Here is a 27,517-nt window from a genome sequence, read left to right as displayed (position 1 = left end):
TATTATTGGAGCTGAAATGACTTTTGGAGATTATCTTTCCCAGAATCCTACTATGAAATGAATCCCAAACATCTTTACATATATATGTAGGTATATATGTATATATTTACACATATGTGCTGCTGCTACTACTAAGTCGCTTCATTCATGTCTGACTCTGTGTGATCCTATGGACTGCAGCCCACTAGACTCCTCTGTCCATGAGGTTCTCCAGGAAGATTAGTGGAGTGGGTTGCCATTTCCTTCCCCAGGGGATCTTCCTGACCCAGGGATTGAACCCGGGTCTCTATGACTTACCCTCATGTGCAGGTGGGTTCTTTACCACTAGTACCGCCTGGGAAGCCCAGGCATATATGTATGTATGCATACGTATATACATACATACATATAGGACTTCTCTGGTGGCTCAGTTCAGTTCAGTTCAGTTCAGTCGCTCAGTCTTGTCCAACTCTGCGACCCCATGAATTGCAGCACGCCAGGACTCGATGGACGTGAGTTTGAGTGAACTCTAGGAGTTGGTGATGGACAGACAGGCCTGGCCTGCTGAAATTCATGGGGTCGCAAAGAGTCGGACATGACTGAGTGACTGAACTGAACTGAACTGAACTGAGGCCTCCCTGTCCATCACCAGCTCCCGGAGTTCACCCAAACCCATGTCCATCGAGTTGGTGATGCCATCTAGCCTCTCAACCTCTGTCGTCCCCTTTTCCTCCTGCCCCCAATCCCTCCCAGCATCAGAGTCTTTTCCAATGAGTCAACTCTTCACACTAGGTGGCCAAAGTATTGGAATTTCACCTTTAGCATCATTCCTACCACAGAACACCCAGGACTGATCTCCTTTAGAATGGACTGGTTGGATCTCCTTGTAGTCCATGGGACTCTCAAGAGTCTTCTCCAACTCTACCGTTCAAAAGCATCAATTTTTCAGCGCTCAGGTTTCTTCACGGTCCAACTCTCACATCCATACATGACTACTGGAAAAACCATAGCCTTGACTAGATGGACGTTTTTGGCAAAGTAATGTCTCTTGTGGCTCAGTGATAAAGAATATGCCTGCCAATGCAAGAGACACAGGAGATGTGGGTCCAATCCCTGGGTCTGGGTCAGAAAGGTTCCCTGGAGTAGGGAGTGGTTACCCACTCCAGTATTCTTGCATGGAAAAGCCAATGGACAGAGGAGCCTGGTAGGCTCTAGTCCAGGGGGTCGCAAAAATTCGGACCTGACAGATTGACTGAGCACACCCATATGTATATGTTTGTGTGCGTATATGTGTGTGTGTGTGTGTGTGTGTGTGTGTGTGTGTGTGTGTGTGTGATCACAATCTAGGAAATTAAGGCTGTGTACGGTTTAATAATAACAAGGAAGAAAGTACTTGACAAAGTATTAGAAGGCAATTTAAACATCTGAATTTCTTTGTATATGTGGTATTTATTCTCTTCAGATTCTTTGCATGGCAATTTAAATTGTTTTAAAAATAATTACAAAAATCCATATGCTTTTTGGTTGCTATTGTTAGTTGGTTTATTTTCAACCTAAGAAGGCAATGATGACCTTGGCATAGGGCATTTCCTAAGGATTCTTGATCAGTTGGGTGTTAATGGCTATCAGCTCCTCTCAGCTAAGTCCAAAGGAAGCATGGAAATCTAGGTCATTAACTATATGACCAACTTCCAGAAATCAAATCCTTCTTTACCCACCTTGCCAAGGACTTATGCTTAGGGTGGGCTTGTTGGATTTTCAAAAGCTTCTTTAGTTACTTGCCGTTTCATCATCTCAGACAGAAAATGTATAAAACTATTTATGTTAATATACAAATATATGTAAAAAGACAGAAGAATAAATATTAGCTTCTGTGGACCCAGAGGGGAATGTCATTATTAGAAAAATAAGTTTTCACATTTTGATTAAATGTAATTATAAATATAATTGGAAATGCTCACCCTCTTTTATTTGTTTCTTTTATTCCCTGTTTCAAATTGAAAGATTAGAGAGAATCATTGTATTGTGCATCCTGAGAGGCTAAAACATGTGTCCAGTTTTTGCAATTCAACCTCATTAAACATTAGATTTTTTTCTTTTTTGGTGGAGAGAGGGTGGTTCTTATTGGGGTTTAGTTGTTTTTGTTTTAATGGAATATTGTTTTTTGTCATCCCTGTTATACAGTTGAACTTCACTAATAGTAATAACCATTATTTTCTCCTTTGGCATTAGTCATGATTATCCAAAACATTCTAAGAGATAGATAAAAATTCAGCTAGCGAAATGATGGAAAGTTCTAGAGCAGAGAAGTCCCTGTTTCTTTTCTGTGGAGGAAATTCTGGATCCTATTTCACTGTGCATCATTCTGATTCTTATGCTGACACGAATTTTTTAAAGAAATGACATGGAGTGACAAATTATCCCTGAGTACCAATGTTTAAAGTATATGACAGGTCTCATCATCACCAGAGAAGACTGTACTCCAAGACGTTTCCCAATGGACACTTGTCTGGAAGAATTTACTCAAGACCTCGATCAAGTCTTTAGTTTCTTCATTTCAGAAAGTTGGTTTTGGTAGCTCATTGTGAGAAGGGTGTAGTCACACTTACTTAACACATAAGAAATATAGAATAGAGAACAGAATGCTAATTTGCTAAATTATAGCTAACACTATAACAAACCCTTCAAATACTTTTCAGTCTGTCAAATCTTTTTCTGTACAGTTTAAACGTCTTTGAATCATAAATCTCTTTGAAAATGTGATGGCAAAGCTAATGAATAATCTTCCTATAAAAATATACAATCGCATTTATATGAAAATTTACATATGATTTCAAGAGATTTATAAATAGTTTGAAATCCATTCATGAATGTCTTAGGAATCCAGGGATTGAACTATGAATTTTCATGGAAAATCAAATTATAATTAAATAAGGTGGTTGATAAGAAATCAAACTAAGGAAATGTGATTGTACGATTTGGATTGCTTTAGCATCAGATTATGATAGCCTGATGCATCAATCATTCTCCACAACTGGATTTCAGCTGTCACCAGGATTAGACAAGCAACAAGAAAAACAGCAACGAACATGCATACAGTATTGACTGTGTACCAGACACTGTTCTAAATCCTTCTTTATATATTAACTCATGTATGCTCACAAATGGAGTATATAAATCAAAGTATCACATCCAACCTATAGGCAGTTTTATACACACGTACTACACACATTTCAATCTCTTTTTTAAAAATCTATATTCCATTAATATTCACTTAGTTATGTACGTAGTTGATAATCTGCACCAACCAGTTTTTTCTTGAGCCCATTATTCTTTCTTCCTTCCTTCCTTTCCCTCACTCCTCTCTTCTCTCTCTCTCTCTCTCAATACACAGATATTTAGTATATACCATGTGCCAGGAACTCAGATGCGGTCTTTAGGAAACAGTTTATTGCTGATAAGGATAGATTTTTATTTTTTATCCTAATCAATTGTTTTTAATCACCCATATACATCCTGATTTTTGATAATCTACTTCATCTCAAAGTTATTGTAAGTTTTTATGGGGGAGGGAGGAAGACAATAAATTATTAATGAGACCCCTATTTACCATTTGTACTAAGTGGTGTGCCATTTTTATTTTTTTGTTTTGTTTTACATATGGGTCTTATCACTAAACCTTGATAAAATTACCTAATAAACCTGGGTCCTGACTATGAATTTAAATGTGGACTACATTCCATAATGCAATTCAGCAGATATTTACTGAGTGCCTAGACATCATCCAATTCCTGCCTTTAAGATGCGTATGATTAACTAGATTGAATGCATTCCCAAGCATTTGCATTCAAAAGCAGATTTGATAAATGTTGTAGTTTGGGCATTGCAGATCCTTAGGGAAAGGATGGATTAATGCTGGCCAGTAAAACCAAGGAAGATCTGCTAGAAATGGTCACTGTAAATTATCTCTGGGATACAATTTTGAAAAAAAAAAATCCAGATTGGACTTCCCAGGGCATGGGAAAAACAGGAGCAAGACTCGGAAGAAGAGAAGTAGGGAGTATATTTTTAGAATCAGAAACAGACTGTAGCCTAGACTGTACTATGGATAACAGTGGCGGAGGGGATGGGGAAACGGTATGGCTGAGCATCGTGGAGTGTCTTAGTGTCACATTAAGGCAGCAGTTTTCAAGAGGTCACATTCCCCGCCCCCCAGGGGGCATTGGCAATATCTGGAGGCACTGCAGATTGTCACAACTGGAGGTGCTACTGGCATCTAGTGGGTAGAGGATGTAAGAGATTTAGTTTTTATTCTGTAAGCACTGGGAGACTATTGCTGAGTTATGTTTTCTTGGACAGTTATTTGCCGAGGTCCTTGTGTGTTCTTACACAAAGTGTGCAAAGCATTACTTTGAAAATCTCCCTCAAGAACAGTATGAAAAGACTAATGTTGGAGATAAGGAATAGCATGCATGGATCAATTGGTTAACCTTGAATCTGAATAAAAAGAAAGAATGAATAGAAAAAGAGGAGAACTGAAGTTTTCCTGTGTGGAGAAGGCTCCAGACTTAAAAAATATTAGTGCACAAGTGAATGCAGGCATTGTTACAGGCAGGCAACATTTCTGATCATTGGAATGGTCTGATTTCATTTCCTGAAGAGTTAAATATCAAGCAGTATATGACGTTTGAGCTTTTAAGCTTTTTACCTTGGCTGTGCATTTCACTAAACCAACACAGCCAACTATCATAAAAACGCACACACAGACCTGAACACCTCAAATCCCACCCTTTAATTTGAGAAACAGGGAGTCATCTATATTTCATTTCTTCATAAATAATCAAGCTCAGAATGTGAATATGATCCAAAGGATTCATAAACAGTCAAAAGCTTCGTACTAGGTACACTTTAGCTCTCCTGCATCATGTGAGGCTAAAAAAACAGGGAAAAAACAAATTAATTTTATTTTTAGCCTTGCAAGTCTTTGGCTGTATTTCTAGGCCTGCTTTCCTAACATGAAATAGATTTGACTTTTTGTTGCTAAGGCAAAGTTGGAACTGTCACCGCCTACCCCAATACCTTGCCTAATCCATCTTGTTCTTTTTGATTGTGACAGAAGAATTAGATCTTTTTCACACAAGGATTTTCTAATTAATGCTTCAGATGTGTTCTAGAGCAAGGGTGTAATGATCAAGATACTCACTCTTCCATTTTAAAGAAGATATGTAGATGATTTGACTTTCTGCTTATAAGAATTCTTGTTTTCTGCTCTAAGCGGTCTGCCCTAATGGAGGGCCTGAAAGCTGAGTCCAACCTCCCTAGATCTGCAGTGCATCTGAGTGCCACATGAGCAAATCAAGGAAAAGGCTTCATTGTATCATCTAGTTGGAATTTTCAAGGCAATTGTGCTATTTTAGGCACATACAGCAGAGGGCATTGTCTGGCCAAACTTAAAACAGGACTGCTATTGACAAGAATAGATGAAGAAATAGAGAAGGCTTTTCCTGCAAAATAAATAAATAAATAAACAAAGAGGGCAAGGAGACAGCAGAATGACCTTTATATTGCTTTGTTCTCTCTAGCTTTTCTTTGTAGGAAGACCTCTATGAAAACAACTAAAAACTGAACAAGGATCATTCCAGAAATTAATGAAATTTCTATTATGTGAGTGTGTTGTTGTTTAGTCATTAAGTCGTGTCTGACCCCAAGGACTGTAGCCTGCCAGGCTCCTCCAGATTTCCCAGGCAAGTGTACTGGAATGAGTTGCCATTTCTTCCTCCAAGAGATCTTCCTGATACAGGGATTGAATCTGCATCTCCTGCTTGGCAGGTGGATTCTCTACCACTGAGCCACCTGGGAAGCCCCATTGTGTGAGTTGGACTCTGCTAGATGCTAAAGATCAATGAGTAAATATGATATTATTTAGCTCCTCAGTGAATGGATAGCTTTAACTAGCTACATACTGTTTCTATCTGCTTGAACACCTAGGCGTTCTTTCCTGCATTTAACAAATATTTGATGAGTACTTTTTGGAAAAAATATCACTATGGTAGATAAAATGTTTCTCCAAGGAATTCAGCATTCTACTCAGATGAGACAAGCAGTAAGAAAATAAACATTGAAGTGTATGAGGAAAGTATCAAATTAGAAGTACTCTGATGAAAATTTAAAATGGCAATCTGGGGACTACCCTTATGATCCAGTGGTTAAGACCCTATGCTTCCCGTGCAGGAGGCATGGGTTCAATCCCTAGTCAGGAAACTAATATTTCATGTGTCACACGGAGTGGGCAAAAAATGTTTTAATTATACAAATAAAATAAAAATGGTAATCTGATTGATGGTGATAGAAGATCTGCTTAGGGCTGAGTGATCAAGAAAGAATTTTCTGAGAAAATAAAATTTAAAGGGAGTCTTGAACAACAAGGGATATCAATCATGCAGAAACCAAAGGGCAGCTGTTGCAGGCAGAAGGAAACAGTGCAAAGGTCCTGAGGGAGGAAAAGTCTTGGGACACTTGAGGAATAAAGGAAATTCAATATGGTTGAAGACAGAGGGAAATGAGAGGAGTTGAAAGATAAGAGGATAGGCAAGTATCAGATAATCATATATTAGAGGCAAAAAATGTTTACATTTTGCTCCAAAAGGATGTGAAGCTAATAAGAGTCTTTTCAACTGGAGAGTGGCATGAGCATATTTATATCTCTAAACTTCAGTATGAGTGCTGTGTGCATGCTAACTCTCAGTCTTGTCAGAATCTTTGCGACCCCATGGGCTATAGCCTACCAGGCTCCTCTGTCCATGGGATATCCCGGGCAAGAACACTGGTGTGGGTTGCTATTTCCTACTCCACTAACTGCTGTATGAAGAATTAACTGTGGTACAGCATTTGCAAAAGTAGAGAAACTGATAAGAGGGTGTTTCAGTGGTCCAAGTTGGAAATGAAGATTATTTTATCTAGGAAGGGACAATGAGGAATAAACTTATATTTTAATAGTGAAGTCATTATTCTAATGAGTAGGGTTATGCTGAATGTAAATAAAGAAAAGAACAGTCAAGGAAGATCCTTACATTTTTGCCTTGAGCATTTGGATGTATGGTAGTGGCATTTATGAAGGTACAGGGCAGGTCTGGGAATTTTCTTTCAGTAGATGCTATATCATATAATTCATATAATCATCTCAATGTCTATTAATGTTATCATCACTCTCACTTAGGAAGGTGCAGCTCAGAGAAAGCCAGTTTACCAAAGAATGATTAGTAATACTTGCCCAACCCTCTAACCCACCTGATTTCACTCTAAATCTGATTTTTGTCCCACTGGGTTTTGCTAATATGGATTGGATGTCTTTCTATATTTCAACATAAAGTTAAAGTGCATTATATCATCAAAGAACAAAAGCTGAATGTATATTTAGTCATTCTCTGTATATAATTTACAGTGTGGACATGAACCACATTCAGTTCAGTTCAGTCGCTCAGTCATGTCTGACTCTTTGTGACCCCATGAACTGCAGCACGCCAGGCCTCCCTGTCCATCACCAACACCCGGAGTTCACTCAGACTCACATCCATCGAGTCAGTGATGCCATCCAGCCATCTCATCCTCTGTTGTCCCCTTCTCCTCTTGCCCCCAATTCCTCCCAGCATCAAAGTCTTTTCCAATGAGTCAACCCCGGTGGCCAAAGTACCGGAGTTTCAGCTTTACCATCATTCCTTCCAAAGAGCACTCAGGACTGATCTCCTTCAGAATGGACTGGTTGGATCTCCTTGCAGTCCAGGGGACTCTCACGAATCTTCTCCAACACTACAGTTCTAAAGCATCAGTTCTATAGTGCTCGGCTTTCTTCACAGTCCAACTCTCACATCCATGCATGACTACTGGAAAAACCACAGCCTTGACTAGATGGACCTTTGTTGGCAAAGTAATGTCTCTGCTTTTCAAAATGCTATCTAGGTTGGTCATAACTTTTCTTCCAAAGAGTAAGTGTCTTTTAATTTCATGGCTGCACTCACCATCCGCAGTGATTTTGGAGCCCCCAAAACTAAAGTCTGACACTGTTTCCACCGTTTCCCCATCTGTTTCCCATGAAGTGATGGGACCAGATGCCATGATCTTCGTTTTCTGAATATTGAGCTTTAAGCCAACTTTTCCACTCTCCTCTTTCACTTTCATCAAGAGGCTTTTTAGTTCCTTTTCACTTTCTGCCATAAGGGTGATGTCATCTGCATATCTGAGATTATTGATATTTCTCCCAGCAATCTTGATTCCAGCTTGTGCTTCTTTCAGCCCAGTGTTTCTCATGATGTACTCTGCATAGAAGTTAAATAAGCAGGGTGACAATATACAGCCTTGACGTACTCCTTTTCCTATTTGAAACCAGTCTGGTGTTCCCTGTCCAGTTCTAACTGTTGCTTCCTGACCTGCATACAGATTTTTCAAGGGGCAGGTCAGGTGGTCCGGTATTCCCATCTCTTTCAGAATTTTCCACAGTTTATTGTGATCCACACAGTCAAAGGCTTTGGCATAGTCAGTAAAGCAGAAATAGATGTTTTCTGGAACTCTCTTGCTTTTTCCATGATCCAGCGGATGTTGGCAATTTGATCTCTGGTTCCTCGGCCTTTTCTAAAACCAGCTCATGGTTCAGGTATTGCGGAAGCTTGGCTTGGAGAATTTTGAGCATTACTTTACTAGCATGTGAGATGAGTGCAATTGTGTGGTAGTTTGAGCATTCTTTGGCATTGCCTTTCTTTGGGATTGGAGTAAAAACTGACCTTTTCCAGTCCTGTGGCCACTGCTGAGTTTTCCAAATTTGCTGGCATATTGAGTGCAGCACTTTCACAGCATCATCTTTCAGAATTTGAAGTAGCTCAACTGGAATGCCATCACCTCCACTAGCTTTGTTCATAGTGTTGCTTTCTAAGGCCCACTTGACTTCACATTCCAGGATGTCTGGCTCTAGGTGAGTGATCACACCATCGTGATTATCTGGGTTGTGAAGATCTTTTTTGTACAGTCTTCTGTGTATTCTTGCCACCTCTTCTTAATATCTTCTGCTTCTGTTAGGTCCATACCATTTCTGTCCTTTATTGTGCCCATCTTTGCATGAAATGTTCCCTTGGTATATCTAATTTTCTTGAAGAGATCTCTAGTCTTTCCGATTCTGTTGTTTTCCTGTATTTCTTTGCATTGATCGCTGAGGAAGGCTTTCTTATCTCTTCTTGCTATTATTTGGAACTCTGCATTCAGATGCTTATATCTTTCCTTTTCTCCTTTGTTTTTTGCCTCTCTTCTTTTCACAGCTATTTGTAAGGCCTCCCCAGACAGCCATTTTGCTTTTTTGCATTTCTTTTCCATGGGGATGGTCTTGATCCCTGTCTCCTGTACAGTGTCACAAACCTCATTCCATAGTTCATCAGGCACTCTATCTATCAGATCTAGGCCCTAGACTCTACACATGTACATCACCAGATGGTCAACACTGAAATCAGATTGATTATATTCTTTGCAGCCAAAGATGGAGAAGCTTATACAGTCAACAAAAACAAGACCAGGAGCTGACTGTGGCTCTGATCATGAACTCCTTATTACCAAATTCAGACTTAAATTGAAGAAAGTAGGGAAAACTGCTAAATCATTTAGGTATGAACCAAATTAGAGATTTTAAAAACTTGTATCTTTCCTTATTTGTGCATCAGAGTTTCAAAATGATAGTCTGCTGCCTCTGTGTAACCTGACAGTTTTTAATGTGACTGCATACAGAAGCTAATTTTGCCTTCATTGGTATTTCATCCTCTACAGGATTTCAGGCAGGACTGATTAATTTGAGGCTATACATGTCTCATAATGTATACATATTGGATTGATATCTGTATCAACAGGTAACTGGATTGAAGATCTGTTCCATTCAGTTCTAAAGTAATGCTAAGATGTCGATTATTGAAGTCATTTGACTTTTCCATCAACTACTCTTCTCTCTAGTTTCTTTTATGCATAAGGGCAGAGACTCCCTAAAATAATGTTCTCACCTTTTCCTGCTTAAGAACCTGGAGTTTCTTCCTAAGTTTCATCATTGAAGCAAACCCAAACTCTCCTACCAGACGTGTAGTGCCCCTCAACTGGGCCAACTTAACAATCTAAATTCTATTGTATAAGTCACCTGCTTCCATTAAGTCATTTCTCTTTTATTTCATGCTCCTACTCCCCTGCTTGTATTACAGTTGCTGTTATTTAGTTGCTTAGTCCTGTCTGAGTCTTTTGCAAGTATATGGACTATGGCGCTCCAGGCTCCTTTCCAAGGGATTTCCCAGGCAAGAATTCTGGAGTGCATTGCCATTTCCTTCTCCAGGGGATCGTCCTGACTCAGGGATTGAATCCACATCTCCTGCATCAACAGGTGGACTCTTTACCACTGAGCCACGTGGTAAGACCCTCTGCTTTTACAAGTCATCCATTTTCTCCTCTACCACCTGACTCAATACAAAATTATATCCCCTTAAGTGCCTACATAAAATCTCAAACCCTCTTAAAACTTTCTCTGGTTTTCTATGACATCTGATGATGTTTTATGGAATTTGAATATTGACTGCGTTAGTTCCTAGATGCACATATGCATGCTTTTCATTTTTGATAGGTATCTATGCTTTTGTATTATAGCTCCAGTAAGTTTGTGAAGTTCTAAAAGGTATGGTCACCTTAGACTCTTTTCTATCCCTTTCTATACTCAACAGAACATAGCAACATATTGGCCACATCATTTATTATATTTTTTCTTACTTAAAAAAATATATATATATATACATATATCTGTAGTTTTCTCCACTCATTGCTTCTTCTTATCTAATGATGTAATCTTGTCACCACTAAACACTAAACATTTTTTTTTTTTTTAATTGTAAGTCGAGCAAGTCATCTAGAAAAGTGAAATGCAGACCCAGGTGGTTTTTCTTTCCTTAAATATCAATTTTTTTTTAAGTCCCAACATTTTCTAGAAACATTGCAAGGTCAGTGTATATAGCCAAAGAGCCTCTTGTTGACTTGACAGGTTGAATACCTGGGTTACAGCCATTTAAACCTTGCATCATTTCCATTACATTTGCCTTGAGGGTCAGCACTGGGCATATTTACAAAAATTTTCTTTCCCTGAAAATCTGCAGAACCATATATTCCTCCATGAAGGGTGGAAATCTCAACAGATTTGCAAAATTGGGTTTCAGATGGGAAAAAGTTGAATTATGTTAGGAAATATTTGTAAAATAAATTTAATTTGGAGGGGTGAGCTACCTTTGATAATGGTGTTATTTAATTTGTTGTTTTCCCTTTTCCTGTGTATTATAGCACTCTTAAAAATTTAAAGAGCTATTTTGAGAAATGATTATAGTAGAAAGCTTTCTTAGTAAGATGAGGATGAGCCTCACTTCCTTTCTTACAAGCAAATCATGTCGCCTCAGCTTACTTTGTTCTTTTTGATAGGTCTCAGATATATAATGGTTTAAGCAATTAGATTTTTTTCTTTTGCCTTTTCTTTGCTCTTGGTTTTGGAAGCAGGAGTAGTGAGAGATAGATAAAAGGAGAGGGAGAGAGGAGAAGGAATATGAAAATATCAGGTAGGTTTGACTACATGCAACCAGAAAAATAATGAGCTGTTTATGATGTATGGAACTGATTATTGCATATAATAATAAAATAGAGAGGAAAAACAGTTACAGGATTCGTTAATGTAGCTGCTTGTCACAGTATCAAGAATGCAAATTCTTCCCTCTTTCCATTTTTTCCTTCTTTAGCACAACAGCTTTGTCCTCAAGCTGCCTGCTTTCTTGGCCACAAATTGCCTGTAGCAATTCTCAGTATCTTATACCCACAACAACATCCAGAAACAGAATAAAGAACTACTCCTTCCCCTGTCTTTCTTCGTATTAGGGGGAGAAAAATAAAAATTCACAGAATCCCCTCAGCTGACCTCTCTTTGCATCTTATTGGCCAGACGGTATCACATGTTCAGAACCAACCAGTCTCTGGCAATAAGAATGGAACAATCAATGTTTGTTTAGACAAGAACTCAGCAAAAAATAGTCCAAAGTTTAGCCCACCATCTGTTTTTGCATGCTCTGTGAACTAAGAATATTTAGAAATTTTAAAATGGTTGAAAAAATATTAAGAATATTTGAGACATTTGAATGTGCATAGTCTAATTGGAAGATGGCCATGCACATTCACTGACTTTTTGACCAGAGCTATTTTCAAGCTTCAGTGGCAGAGCAGAGCGGTAGCAACTAGACACCATATGGTCTGAAAACCTAAACTATTTACTATCTGGCCTTTCACAGAAAAAGTTTGCCTAGTCCTAACTTAAGCCAGACTCTATTAATACATCAAGACTGGATAACCTTGTCTCAAAGAAGATAATATAATTCTGTTTGTGTGTGTTTTTTTTTTTTTTTTTTTTTTTTAAGAAGAGACTGAATCTTTCTGAACAAAATTTTCTAAGGAAAGAGTATGGGAGTAGGATATTGGGTATACAACAAATTCAGAAATTGAAATTCAAGCATATTTCAAGTGATTAACCCACCTTTAGTTTCATAAAGCAGTTGATTCTGAAAATGTTACCAGCAAGAATGGTTGGTAAGACAGACCTGAGTCTTTTTCCTTACTAAGACCCTACAGAAGTCTAGGAGAGTCTGAATGGAATGGTGATGATTAAGCCATAATTTATTGAGAATTATAAGTTTAATTTTTAGGAGGATTTTTCAATATGGGAGCTTGATGAGGATCAAGTGAAAACTATGATACAAAGATCCAGGATTGGAGAAAACACCAACGTGAGGCAAAAGATCCAAAGAATCTTAGAGCACAGTTAATGCTTTTTATGAAAGAGTTGAAGGATCTTTAGGCCAGTTTTGTTAAGGACCATGAAACTGTTTGCTTTAGCACGAGAATTTCAGAAGAGGATAGAGTTGCTAATAGAAGCTATGGAAGAGCTAAGTCAAGTTGATGTTGATGGTAAGGCATGGTCTGGAGGTTTCAGTGTCCATTCTGAGTATGGGGGTTAATGGTTTGGCTTTTCAATGTTTACAGAGGTCCATTGCATGCATATATATGACAGTGAATGTGTGGTCTACTGAGATATGAGGACTGATTGGTGTAAACTAAATTTATCTTTCACCTCGCTTGAAAACTAGTTCCAATGTCTAGACAGCAGTCTATGCTGACTTAGCAATGATACTGTGCTAAATAAAGCATCCCCAATAGCTACTCTGCCTCCTGAGTCCCTTCTATGTCTCTCAGTGCACTGAAGCATGGGTAAGGAAAGAAGAAAGGTCTCTTGACAAAGTCAGGATATCCTCTGGGACAAGGCTAAGAGTATTATAGTTTAATTCAAAACCCACACAGATCCATTTGTAAATAAATGCTGTGAGATGACATCGTAATGGATAGTGTGCACCTTTAAATTAATTTCCTTTTGATGTGATAAAAACATCTTCTGAAAGAGATGTTGAAACCTGGCTTTTGATGTAAAGTAACATAATTTAGATTTTAAAATAGAAACCTTTTGTTGATAGTAGTTTATTCAATTCTGGGTGTGTACCAAACTTTATTTGCTACAGGTTATAAATTAGCTTTGAAGCAGCTATAATTCATAAATCATTACCTATGACTGAGTTACAGGCAATCTCATTAATTTCAATAGCAAAAAGACTTTGAAGTAAGCAAAAAGTAGAAAATAAAACAACCCAGAGACTGAAAAAAGAGCAGTGCATCATATTTGGATATGTTTTATTGAGAGTGTGTTTCTGGTCATTCCAGTTCATCCTTACCACAACTTTGAATAATAGGTATTACTGTTATTCCTATCTTATCTAAGAAGAAGAAGCTTATATCACTTTATTTTAATATGTATTAAATATTTATTCAGTATTATATATTACTTATTATGAGTCAGTAACTTTGTATATATTATATGACAGTACTAACAAGAGCCTATTGATTAAGTAGCTCTGCTACTTTTACAGATGAGGAGAGTAAATTATAGACAGATGAAGTAACCTTCCCATTAATAGGGTCATGGGTGTTCAAGCAGACATATGAATTCAGGAATTCATCATAAGCCTCTTCTCTTGCCCATTGGACATGGTTGTCTTTATTATTTCATATTTTAAAGGGATGTTCCTGCTGCTGCTGAGTTGCTTCAGTCGTGTCCCACTCTGTGCGACCCCATAGACAGCAGCCCACTGGGCTCCTCCCTCTCTGGGGTTCTCTAGGCAAGGACATTGGAGTGGGTTACCATTTCCTTCTCCAATGTATGAAAGTGAAAAGTGAAAGTGAAGTCACTCAGTAGCAAATGGAAGAGTAAGGGCTTACCTTTTTCACTTTGTGCTATTTCTAGTCCACCAGTTATTCTGACTGAGACCCTAGGACTCTACGGAGAGTCATGGGCTGGGAGGTGGGAGGAGGGATAGAAAAGTAGGGCCCTAGGACCCCCATCCTAAAAGCATCAATCAGTTAATATATTAGAGTTTAGGTGATATTCTTTTTCCTTTCCCTTCCTTCCTTCCTTCCCTTTCTCCTTCTCTTTCTTTCTTTCAAATTCCCAATCACCTTCAGAAGTGTGTTTTGAGAAGAAGGGAACATATGGATGAAAAACTGAATCACAGAAATGAAAATTTTTCAATGGTTATGATTATTGGCAACTTAAATAGCATCCTATTTAAAATGGAAATCTACAATGGTTTTCAAGGTCGTGTTTTAATTTATAATGAAAGATACCTCCTAATCTAACTCAGAGTGAGAAGCCTGCCAACCACTCTGTTATGATATGAGTAAATTCAGTGAGTTCTGGGACATAGGGTCTGTCTAGTTGCCTGGAATCTAACCCTGGGATGATGAGGGCAGAGGGGTAGTGGCTTGAGAGTAAACAGCACTGTAAGAACTGATAATGGAAGTGGTTGGGGTACCTGCTTCAGAATGGTTGGTTTAAATATGGCAGGCATGCCTGTAGGCCTGCCTTTTACTATCTGTAGAATCTGGCTAGCCTTTGGATGGGCAGAGCCCTTGTGGCTCAGATGGTAAAGAATCTGCCTGCAATGCAGGAGAACTTGGTTCAATCCCTAGGCTCCCCTGGAGAAGGGAATGGCTACCCACTCTAGTATTCTTGCCTGGAGAATTCCACAAAGAGAGGAACCTTGTGGGCCACAGCCCATGGGTTGCAAAGACTTGGAGACAATTGAGCAACTAACGCTTTTTATTGGCTGGGCTGACTCTTCAGGATCAGCAAGGCCTTGATACCAAAACATCAGAAAATTCAGAAAATTTGCATATACAAAGCATTGGAATTAAATAGTAAATGTTTTGCACTTTTTCAACAGTCATTTTATTTCGTGTCTACAGCACACTAGGTTCTCTGTTGTCCAGAGGCTAAGAAGAGACATGGCTACTGTTCCGAGAGAGCTTCCGAGAGAGCTCACAGGCTAGTGCAGGAAACAGAACCAGGGACAAATGATCATAGTGCTAGATGGTGTGAGAAGTCAACTCAGAGCTGCAAGAACCTGGAGGGAGGAAGCAAGTCCTGAAAGAAACAGTAACAATTCACAGCCTACTGCTCAAGTTTCTTTGCTGCCATAGGGAAGGAGACCCAAACAAGCTGCTAAAGCCAGAAAGCATCTGTGACTTTAAACCTCACGTTCATAAGACTCAGGTCCCTCTCTACAGTCTGTGAATGTGGGTGTGTGTTTAAGAGTTGCTCATGACAGACGTCTTTACTGAGTGAAGCATCTCCTAATTTTGGAACAGAGTCTCTTCTCTGTCTTGTGTACTCTAAGAAAATGCATTTATTTACAAAGGCTAATTTACACTGAGACTGTTACTACTGGTAGAAGGGTTATGTCCTAAGGAGGATACAGCCAATCTCTCAAGACCTTGGATGGTGTGCATAGAAATGGCTAAGAAATTCCAAGTATCTCTGGCATTGACTTCTCTCCAAGGTTCATTTAGAGCAAGTGGAAGATTTTACTAATCTTTCTCCTTGCTGCGGGTTTCTTCTAGAGCCTTTCTGTCTCCTATATTAATGTAGCATTACCATTCTTGAAAGCAAAGCTGATGACAGCATTTCTTTGTATAAACAGAATATTGAATAGTCACTTGCAGGATAAACGGGAATGCTTACACTGAGTTTTGATCCGATCTCATCCCAGCTTCTTTCCCATTCTCTTTCCTGGACCTTCCAGTCTCCTGCTATAGGGGAGTTTATGGTTGCTTGGTTGTACTAGTACTTTCTTATTTCCTTGTCTTGGTTCAGGCTGGTCCCTCTGCTCTGCTTTCTTTTCTTTATCAATTTCTGCAAAATCTAGATCAGATGACTGTCCTCTTTCAAAATCCCCTGACTTATTATACCATCACAGATTTAGTTGCTCTGACTTTAGTGCCCATGTGCCAATGTGGCTTGGTCTCATAGCAATGAACATATATTATTGTGTTTCATCTCTTTGCCTATCTGTCTTACCTTCTGAATTATAATTCCTCAAGGGTGAGGGTTATATTCTTCACTTTTGTATGCTCAGCACTTAGCAAAATGTCCAACTAAGGGAAATAAAAAAATGGTAGTAGTAGTAATAGTAATGTCTATTGAGTTCCTTCAGTAAGGAAGGCATTATTTTAAGCTCTTTATGATATTAATTTTTTTCTGAAAATAACACTAAGGGTTATATAATAATATCATCCCCATTGTGAAATGAGATTGAGCTGTGGAGAGGATAAGTCACCTGCCCAATATGATACATAGTAAATACTAAATTACTGTCTTAGTGCCTTTTTGAATTGGTTATGATAAGTCTCCACATTTTTTTTTCTTCTCAAGAGATTCTTAGATGAGGCACTGTTTATTGAGGAATTTGGGAGAAGTCATCATACAGGTGCCCAATTTATGATAAGCCAGTTGAAATGGGTGTATATTGGGTAACACAAGCTTTGGAATTCCTCTTTGTGCTGTAAGAGATGCAGAAAGTAAGTTGTTTTATTTTCCTTCCCAGAAATCAATAAGAGTCAGGGCATAATACATATACAATCCTGTTATATTTAATACTATGATTTTTTCTGTACATAAACATTATGTTTCATGAGATGTGATTTAATTGGTAGTATGTCTACCTATAGGTAGCAGTTGGCTCTGTTGTTGTGAGTTTTATATATGAAAATCTCTAGAAATTTACACATATTTGTGCATGTCATTATTTCAGTGTATTTTCACAGGTACCATACATTAAGTTGCCAGTGTTTACAGCTGAGGTGACCCCCAAAGGAAAGGTATTTTAACAAAAATAATTGTGAAAAATAGTTTGCTTTCGCCATCATTCTTGCAGAAACTTTTTTCATGGAATGTTTGAAATCATATTCTCCTGGACCAGTGAGATGAATATCTGAACCCTGATTCTCTACTTGTTAACCATGTGACTATATGCATGTTACTTCCCCTACAATTAAATGTCTTCTTCTTGAAAACGGAGGCTATAACAATTCCTCCCTCAGAGAAGTGCAGTAAGGAAAAGAAAGGATCAGGGCATGAAGCCTGTGCGGTTACAAAGGGATCCATATTCAGAAGGGCCCATGCTTGACTTAATGTTCTATTATAACTGATTTGAAATTCTTAATAAAATTATTAAGACTTCTTTTGGATGTGGACCACTGTTAAAGTCTATTGTGTTCTGTTTTATGTTTTGTTTTTTTGGCCAAGAGGCATCTGGGATCTTAGCTTCCTAACCACGGACTGAACCCACACCCCCTATATCGGAAGGCAAAGTCTTAACCACTGGACTATCAGGGAAACCCTTGAAATTCTTAGTAATTTTTGACAAGACATCCCATGTTTGCATTTTGCCTGGAGCTCTGCAAGTTATGTAGCCATTTTTGGATTGTTTGTGAAGTCTATAGCCTACGGCACATAGACTACTCCTTGATAAAATGTCAGCTATTAATAATTTTGCAAGGGAGTTTTTAGTCTATTGGTATAGTCCCCCAATTTCATTTTCTGAACTTTTCCAATCTGGTCCGGACATTGAACCTAATGATGGGGTACATTTCATGTGTCCTCATGCATTCAGGTCGCCCTTGGTTGATAAACACCACAATCAAACCCTCTACCTCATTCTTCCATTTCTTTGTGATTGCACAAATGATGGAATATGGGCTGTGGCTGGCTGATAACTCAAAGTATGGAAACACTTCTTAATAAATATGAGCCCTGTTGCTCAATAGATGGCATTAGATTTATTATCTTAGTTGGAGAAATGAAGGCTTGAGCTGATACACTGTCTCACTGACAATGACTCGAGAAAGACATTTGGAGGAGATCTAATACTCTTTTTTGCTCTTATTGCATTGCAGATTATTTGAACTCCAGAAGGACCAACACCAGATAAATTATGAATGTTGAACAAGATGACCTTACATCCACAGCAGATAATGATAGGTCCTAGGTTTAACAGGGCCTTATTTGACCCCCTGCTTGTGGTGCTGCTGGCTCTTCAACTTCTTGTGGTGGCTGGTCTGGTGCGGGCTCAAACCTGCCCTTCCGTCTGCTCCTGCAGCAACCAGTTCAGCAAGGTGATTTGTGTTCGGAAAAACCTACGTGATGTTCCAGATGGCATCTCCACCAACACCCGGCTGCTGAACCTCCATGAGAACCAAATCCAGATCATCAAAGTGAACAGCTTCAAACACCTGAGGCACCTGGAAATCCTACAGTTGAGTAGGAATCATATCAGAACAATTGAAATTGGGGCCTTCAATGGTCTGGCAAACCTCAACACGCTGGAACTCTTCGACAATCGTCTTACGACCATCCCGAATGGAGCTTTTGTATATTTGTCTAAACTGAAGGAGCTCTGGTTGCGAAACAACCCCATCGAAAGCATCCCTTCTTATGCTTTTAACAGAATCCCTTCTTTGCGCCGGCTAGACTTAGGGGAATTGAAAAGGCTTTCATACATCTCAGAAGGTGCCTTTGAAGGTCTGTCTAACTTGAGGTATCTGAACCTTGCCATGTGCAACCTCCGAGAAATCCCTAACCTCACGCCGCTCATAAAACTAGATGAGCTGGATCTTTCTGGGAATCATCTGTCTGCCATCAGGCCTGGCTCTTTCCAGGGGTTGATGCACCTTCAGAAACTGTGGATGATACAGTCCCAGATTCAAGTGATTGAACGGAATGCCTTTGATAACCTTCAGTCACTGGTGGAGATCAACCTGGCACACAACAATCTGACATTACTGCCTCATGACCTCTTCACACCCTTGCATCATCTAGAGCGGATACACTTACATCACAACCCCTGGAACTGTAACTGTGACATCCTGTGGCTCAGCTGGTGGATAAAAGACATGGCCCCCTCCAATACAGCTTGCTGTGCCCGGTGTAACACCCCTCCCAATCTGAAAGGGAGGTACATTGGGGAGCTTGACCAGAATTATTTCACATGCTATGCTCCTGTCATTGTGGAGCCCCCAGCAGACCTCAATGTCACTGAAGGCATGGCAGCTGAGCTGAAATGTCGGGCCTCCACGTCCCTAACTTCCGTATCTTGGATTACTCCAAACGGAACAGTCATGACTCATGGGGCATATAAAGTGCGGATAGCTGTGCTCAGCGATGGCACGTTAAACTTCACGAATGTAACCGTGCAAGATACAGGCATGTACACATGTATGGTGAGTAATTCTGTGGGAAATACCACCGCTTCAGCCACCCTGAATGTTACTGCAGCAACCACTACTCCCTTCTCTTACTTTTCAACTGTCACGGTAGAGACTATGGAACCTTCTCAGGATGAGGCACGGACCACAGATAACAATGTGGGTCCCACTCCGGTGATCGACTGGGAGACCACTAACGTGACCACCTCCCTCACGCCACAGAGCACAAGGTCGACAGAAAAGACATTCACCATCCCTGTGACTGATATAAACAGTGGGATCCCAGGAATTGATGAGGTCATGAAGACTACCAAAATCATCATTGGCTGTTTCGTGGCCATCACACTCATGGCTGCAGTGATGCTGGTCATTTTCTACAAGATGAGGAAGCAGCATCATCGGCAAAACCATCATGCCCCAACGAGGACTGTTGAAATTATTAATGTGGATGATGAGATTACAGGAGACACGCCCATGGAAAGCCACCTGCCCATGCCTGCCATTGAGCATGAGCACCTAAATCACTATAACTCTTACAAATCTCCTTTCAACCACACAACAACAGTTAACACAATAAATTCAATACACAGTTCAGTGCATGAACCGTTATTGATCCGGATGAACTCTAAAGACAATGTCCAAGAGACTCAAATCTAAAACACTGACAGTTATGGAAAACAAACAATCAAAAAAAAAAAAAGACAGTTTATTAAAAATGACACAAATGACTGGGCTAAATCTACTGTTTCAAAAAAGTGTCTTTACAAAAAAAAAAAACAAAAAAGAAAAGATTTATTTATTAAAAATTCTATTGTGATCTAAAGCAGACAAAATTATGTGTATTCCTCAGAACCTGTTTTTGCTGCACTTATTTACTATTTCCCACATTTCGTCCCTGCCTTCCCTATCGCCATATTTTTCACAGGAGATCTCAATTCCCTAAAGAACCGGTCTAGGAAATTTTGTAAGAATTCTGTTATACTTTGAGATTTTTATGGTGAATTCTAGTGGTGAGATCCAGTCTATTTTGTCTTTCTTTTTTTTCCTTCTCTTTCTCTCTTTCTTTTCTTTCCTCCCCCTCATGCCCTTATGAAGTAGTCCAATGGGGAATGCAATATTAGAAATAGATTTTTAAGAGAGAACAAGGAAAAACTGCAAGATCTTATATTTTTCATGTAATGATCTGTTCTGTATTTATGAGGAGGACCATTCAATGGGAAAGAAAAAAAAAAAAGGAAGCAAGCAACAGATTAATTTACATATGAGCATCTATAAAACCCATGATCTTTTAAACAAATCTAGAATCTGATTTGTAGTTCAAAAACTAAAAATAAGATTATAAATAAAACATTGTTGGTTTTTCTGTACCTGGATACAACTCATTTGTAGTTTGGCTCAAATGTGAGAAACGTGAAGGTAACTAGACTTCCTGCTTTCTGAGAAAGGTAATATTACAGTAATCTTTAGTCACAGCACCAGTCTCTACAGGGTCCTGTTTCATTAGATGACGTGAGTTTCTGATCTATATTTAAGGATGCTGTGGTCTTCTTTTCTTTTCATTAGTGTCGCCCTTTGTAGAATGCTCAAATTTTTAGATTTTTGTGAAGTAAATTCAATTCCGCTTGAAAGAAAGTTTCAGTATAGTTTATTCCTTGCTCTTAAATAAAATTCTGCTGTCTAGATGAAGTACAATCACAGAATGCTAAATTAGCCAAGTTGAAAAATCATTATTGGTGCTGAGTGTCAACAAACTCAGTTCAATTCAACACTAACTGTTAAAGACCTACTGTGTGTTAAACAATGATGTTAGTGCTGTGGACACATTATTAGTAAGACCTGGTTTCTGCACCTGAATCACTCATGACCTATATGCAATATCATTAAAAAAATATCAGTTGACTACCAAGGGCCAGCTCTAATTTTCCTGTTAGGTGGCAGGTGGCAGGATCCTAGAGTTTTGAAATAATCAAGTTACTGTTATGACCAAAACCTCCTCATGATTTTTTTTCCATTCTTCTGGAAGAGCTGATTCTGTTCTTCCAAATGCAGATTGTAGAGTGGTAAAGAAGTGTTTAAGTATGGATTTGATTTGCTACGGCCAATGGATGTTTACCAAGAGATAGAAATGCTAACACACTAGTAATTCACTAAAGATACTTCAAATCACTGGAGATATTTTTGGTATGAGAATATCCACTAGCTTGCAAGTTAAAAAGGAACTTTCTAGTTACTGGTACCTCAGCACTCTCCTGATATTTTAATACAGTATACGTCTGACTTTTGTCTTTATCTACGTGAAGCATAGTGAAAACAGTAGTGTAACAGTGTGTTAATCACTCAGTCATGTCGGACTGTTTGAAACCCCATGGACTGCAGCCTGCTAGGCTCCTCTGTTCATGGAATTCTCCAGGCAAGAATACTGGAGTAGGTAGCCATTCCCTTCCCCAAGGGATATTCCCAAATATACACCTCCTATTGCTGGCCCTTGAAATCTGCCGTATCATTGGTGAGATAAGTGTTAAACTAGAGAAAACTAGAGATAAGCTGGAGAAAACTTTAGCTCCTAATGAATGAGCAGCTTGGATACTCACACATAACTCTACAGGCTGGACATCACACCAGGGTTTTGTGATCTCCAGGTGTGAAAAACCAATTGTTACTAGCAAAATAGGTCAGAGAACTGGGAGGAAGAGATAGCAAATGAATGAGACCACACAAAGATCTCACCTCTATTTTTTGAGTACCAGTTCTTTAGTGTCTTTTTCTCCCTCATATCCTACCTTTCTTGGTTAGGAATACAATTCATATTAGCTTTTACTGTGGAGAAGACTCAAGGGAAAACACATGTTGGCTGCCATTTGTCAAGTGATTCAGTATTGAATGTACTTTGCATTTCTAAGCTGCAGAGCAGCTTAGAAACTAAACAACTCACCAAGGAGTATCAAGTGCTAATACAAAGAAGACTGGTATAAACCCAGAAGGAAAACAATCTTGCCTTCTCTACTTGGTTTCTGATCTCTGAGTTCTGTCTTTGCTGATTACAAACTTTCTTTCATTTGAGGTTTTAATTCTTAAGAAGTTAGTTCCAGCATACAATTCCTCTTGAGTAAACTCTGGGTGTTGGGGATGGACAGGGAGGCCTGGCGTGCTGCAGTTCATGGGGCTGCAAAGAGTTGGACACGATTGAGCGACTGAACTGAACTGAACTGTGAGGGGTGGCTGAGTAGTTAGATAAATTCTACTAGAATAAAAGGTGAATTTGCACTAAAAATTTAGGTAAGAAAGTCAAGAATACAGTTCAGTGCTATAAGAGATTATAGTTGCCCTAATGTATATATGTTAGATTTTTTTTTAAAATCTGCATATATTGATGAAAGATTTGTTAAGCCACATTTGACTTTTCCAGTCAATTTAGAAATACTTTTGATAAAAGTTCCTCACTGCAGGTTTTAGGGATGAAGGGCATAGTGCTATAAAAGTATTATTTAAAGGACACTAAAATGAATTCTATGATTTTACGAGTTTATGATTAGCAGTGTCTGTATTTGTACTAGTGTGGGGAGCTTCAATAAGGTAGCTGCACTAACCAGAGTTCATCACTCAAAATGGACTTCCTTGGTTTAGCAGAAAGTCCATTTCACTGTTTAAATATCTGGTCTATCCTGGTAGCAAAATACACTTTTTATGTCTGTTAATGTTTTTATTCTATCCAAAGGTAACAAAGCAACAGTATGCTTAAATACTCATGTGCATCAAAAATATGTCATTCACAATGTAATGATAATTTTAGTATGTATATTTATTTTTCCTACTAAATATATGCAGTTGACTTTGGGAAAATATCAAAGAATGCTTTAGAAGAAATCTTCTCTAATATTTTTTTTTTTTCTATTCTGGACTCTTGCTCTTCTATAACTGGCTCTCACTTCAAACTTCTAAATTCTTTTGCATGTGCCCAAACACATTTACGGAGGCAAAATATGAGAAGAAGTTGGTATAATTCACATACATAAGGCCTGATATAGCTTTAATCATTTTTCCTCATATTCTGAACATTCTGGAATCAAATGCCATCTTTTCCAAAGATTAAAGTAGGTAATAAGAATTTTGGACCATTGGTTAATGATTGGAACATTGATCAATTCTTTTTTTGAGGAATTGTTTAATTGCTATAATTGCTTTTAGGCTTTATAATCAAAGAATCAAAAATCATGACATTATTTGAGACCTGCATACTCTTAAATTCTGAATTTAGATCTGTTGATAAATAACTTGACAATGGAAGGATTATTCGTATGGGAGAAAGAAAATGAAGAAGACATTTATAGAAAAAGACATACTGAAACATGAGGAGAGTATTAGGTGGATGGCACCAAGCCACCCAACATTTCCAAAGTAAATATTGATCAAGGTGAAAAAAAAAAAAAACTTAAACATTTTATCCTCTTAGCATAATCTTCAAAATACTTAGACAAGTCAAAGAGTCAGATGAGTGCTTATGGACAGTGTGGTGCTTTGAAACAATGTAATTTTAAAATAATGTTAAAATTGTTTATTTGGTGCTTCAGCTTACTGGGATTAATAAGGATATTGAAGACAATTTATTTTATTTTTTAATATAAATTTATTTATTTTAATTAGAGGTTAATTACTTTACAATATTGTATTGGTTTTGCCATACATCAACATGAATCCTCCAGGGGTATACACGTGTTCCCCATCCTGAACCTCCCTCCCTCCTCCCTCCCCGTACCAAATTGTATCACTAAATATCACAGGTATAAGACATGAATGCTTGAGTGAAGAGTCATAGACTTTTTGGGAGCCAGGTGTCTGTTTTTCATAAAATATATTTTCACAGAGTCAAATCTCTTTTTTAAAATATCTTTCCCCAAAGTATATACACATTCTTATATTTGATTAGAATATGATTTCTGTACAAAAGCAACCAGATAAAAATAAGTCAAGCTGTTGCCTTAAAACATCAAATTACCTTCTATTTTTTTCTCTGCTGCCATAAGAAGAAATATGAATTCCTGCACACTCTGTATTAGATAGAAACCAGCTGTGATGCCATTATCTTTCCAGGATATAAAAGAAGACACATCTGGTTGTAGGAGAGAAAAAAGAAATCTCCTAGAATTACTGATAGTACCCTGTCAATTAAGATCGAAATGTAGAAGCTCAAAGAAGCATTCTTAAAACACATTTAAAAACCAGTTCCCATCATTTTGTGTCTTTAAGTGCTGCTAACCAAACTTTTGAGATTTCAATCTTTCTTAAATTATTTGAGAAAATATACAAATTACATATAAATTATATAATTAAATTGTATAACAAGTGCCTAGCAGCAGTGAGAAAACTCCTTTTTTTTTTTTTTTTGCCTTAGTCCAGAATAAATAAAAAGAGAGAGAGAGAGAATGGAGTGTTGCTGCAAACATAGGCAATGCATTGTTATTTTAATGAAAGCACATTTTACTGGAAAATCCTTCTATTTTATAAATCTTATTAATGCACAGTAAATGAGGATACTCATACATCATCTGGGCAAAATACAGAAAACAAAGCTCTACAAGACTCCAGACCGTGAAGATTTTCTTTCAACATTTGGTGCAGTAATTTAGTTTCATTTTCCAGGTTATTAATGCTACACTGTATTATATATTTGATGCTGAATCGTTGAATTTGAATTTGTCTAAATGGTATCAATCCTGTCCTTATCTGGTTGGCAGAAGTAGTTAATATATAGCTTTTTACTTGGATCAAAGAGAAGATTCAATGTTATTTGACAGAGAGGAGCTGGTCTCTGTAGAGGCAGCAGTGCCCATTTTGATTTATGTCCTCCAACCCTGAGAACTTGGCACAACACCCACCTCGCTCAGCCCTAGGAGATCCTGACAAAAATCCATCCATTATGGGAATCCCTACCGTTTATCATGTCTATGTATCCGTAAGGCTTCTGAACGACAATTAATAATTCTTTGTTTTCAGTCCTTAGTCCCGCATTAAAAGTGGTAAATTAAAATGGAATTTAATTTCCATTTAAACACAGTTGGTAGTTTTGTAAAGTGTCTAATTCTCTGAGAGAAATAAATGAAGCTTAAATTGAACTAAATATATTAAAGCATATACAAGAGTAATTATGATGTATTTTCTGGTATATACTTTTTTATAGTAGATACTATAAAACTTTAAATCAAATAATTTGTTAACACTACGGAAATCATGGGTTTCTTTACTAACTGAATCATTATGAAAAAATTTAACTATAACAACATTTGTAAAATGCCTCAAAAGTCAAATGTTGAATTGGACTTCCTGGTCCTATGGCTAGTTCTATTTTTAAAAAATAAAGTTTTACAAAATGAAAGGGAGAAGTAATAAAGTTTCTCTTTCCAGCAGCCCTCAAGCAGAAAAACGCATGCATGTAAAGATACTTCTTAACATAAATGGATGTTAACAAATGAACTTTAGTTAATGCTGACCATAAAAATGTCATGTAGCTATGTATTTCCACCTAAATATTTTTTCAAGAGTCTTGCAAATAAGTCACTCTTAAAAAGTTAATGCTAGCCTTTATGATGGAGAAGGCAATGGCAACCCACTCCAGTACTCTTGCCTGGAAAATCCCACCGGCGGAGGAGCCTGGTAGGGTACAGTCCATGGGGTCGCGAAGAGTCGGACAAGGCTAAGCAACTTCACTTTCACTTTTCACTTTCATGCATTGGAGAAGGAAATGGCAACCCACTCCAGTGTTCTTACCTGGAGAATCCCAGGGACGGGGGAGCCTGGTGGGCTGCCGTCTATGGGGTTGCACAGATTCGGACACAACTGAAGTGACTTAGCAGCAGCAGCGTTTATGAGATCAATTGTATTTTTTTTTTTTTTAGACAAATCTTTATGTGGAAGTATATTTTATTCCTTGCTTTCTTTTCTTAGTATGTTTTCAAATTTTCTATAAGTACTATAAAATGAGAATCTGTCATTTCTACACACCATTTAGTTATTCAATCTGGAGTTCAACCCTATCAATACTGGGGACAACTTATAGAGGTGAATAAATTATTTCCTAGGCACTTTCAGAGTGATGCCTCTTTTAAATTTCTATTCTTGAGCTCCACTTTAGAGATCTGATATTTTTTATTATGATTAATATATCTTCTACCTTCAAGAAAAAGGAGGAAAGCAGGAAATTCACAATACTGAAAAATACAGATGAAGAATATATAGATATATATATAATTTTATGAGCATAAACTTGTTACCATACTTCCTACTGAAGACAAATACCAATATAGATTAGATTATTCATCAGACAATAAATGCAACTAAAGATAAAAATCTCATTTACTAGTCAACAAGTTTTCAATTTATTGACATCATTAAACTTTTATAAAGTTTATTCATTATTTTATAAAGTATATTCATTTTCTAATAAATCCTGAGAGTGATTTGTGATAGTTATTTAAAATCCATATTAGTAATCAGAGAAAGCTCTGATGTTCAGGGGTGGAAATCTGCAATTAGATTAATGTCAAAGATAAACTGCACTATTAGAATTTAGCGGGATGCCATTTGGTATTCATAGGATAATTCAAAAAATAAAAACTCTGTGCTTTATAGCTCAGAAAGTGCTTTCACCTGTTTTCTCATGTGTTAAGCAATGAAAGAATAGTATGTAAGTGATTTTAATTAATGTATCAAATTTTCCCTGAATAATACATTTGTCTCTATGTAAAAGTATTAAGATTTTGAAGCCATAAACATAGAAAGAAAATAAATTATTGGAGGAAAAAAGTAAATAGTAAAGTATAGAACATGGTTAGATTATTTTTGCACTGGAATGAATTCATGCACA

The 27,517-nt window shown here is 37.8% G+C and overlaps 1 protein-coding gene across 5 annotated transcripts in view; it reads left to right on the top strand.

Moving 5' to 3' along the window:
* LRRC4C (leucine rich repeat containing 4C) overlaps positions 1-26,029 on the top strand; it is a 1,433,039-nt gene extending 1,407,010 nt beyond the window's left edge. For all 5 annotated transcript variants that reach the window (XM_060399524.1, XM_060399525.1, XM_042233372.2 and 2 more), the window contains one exon: positions 18,352-26,029. In XM_060399524.1, the coding sequence (XP_060255507.1) occupies positions 18,394-20,316 (1,923 nt within the window). In that variant the 5' untranslated portion in view covers positions 18,352-18,393 and the 3' untranslated portion in view covers positions 20,317-26,029. The remainder of the gene's footprint in view (positions 1-18,351) is intronic.
* Positions 26,030-27,517: the final 1,488 nt, after the last annotated feature.

The sequence above is a fragment of the Ovis aries genome, chromosome 15 (genome assembly GCF_016772045.2).
Source record: "Ovis aries strain OAR_USU_Benz2616 breed Rambouillet chromosome 15, ARS-UI_Ramb_v3.0, whole genome shotgun sequence".
NCBI classification, from domain to species: Eukaryota; Metazoa; Chordata; class Mammalia; order Artiodactyla; family Bovidae; genus Ovis; species Ovis aries.
This window is presented reverse-complemented; position numbering and strand designations above follow the sequence as displayed.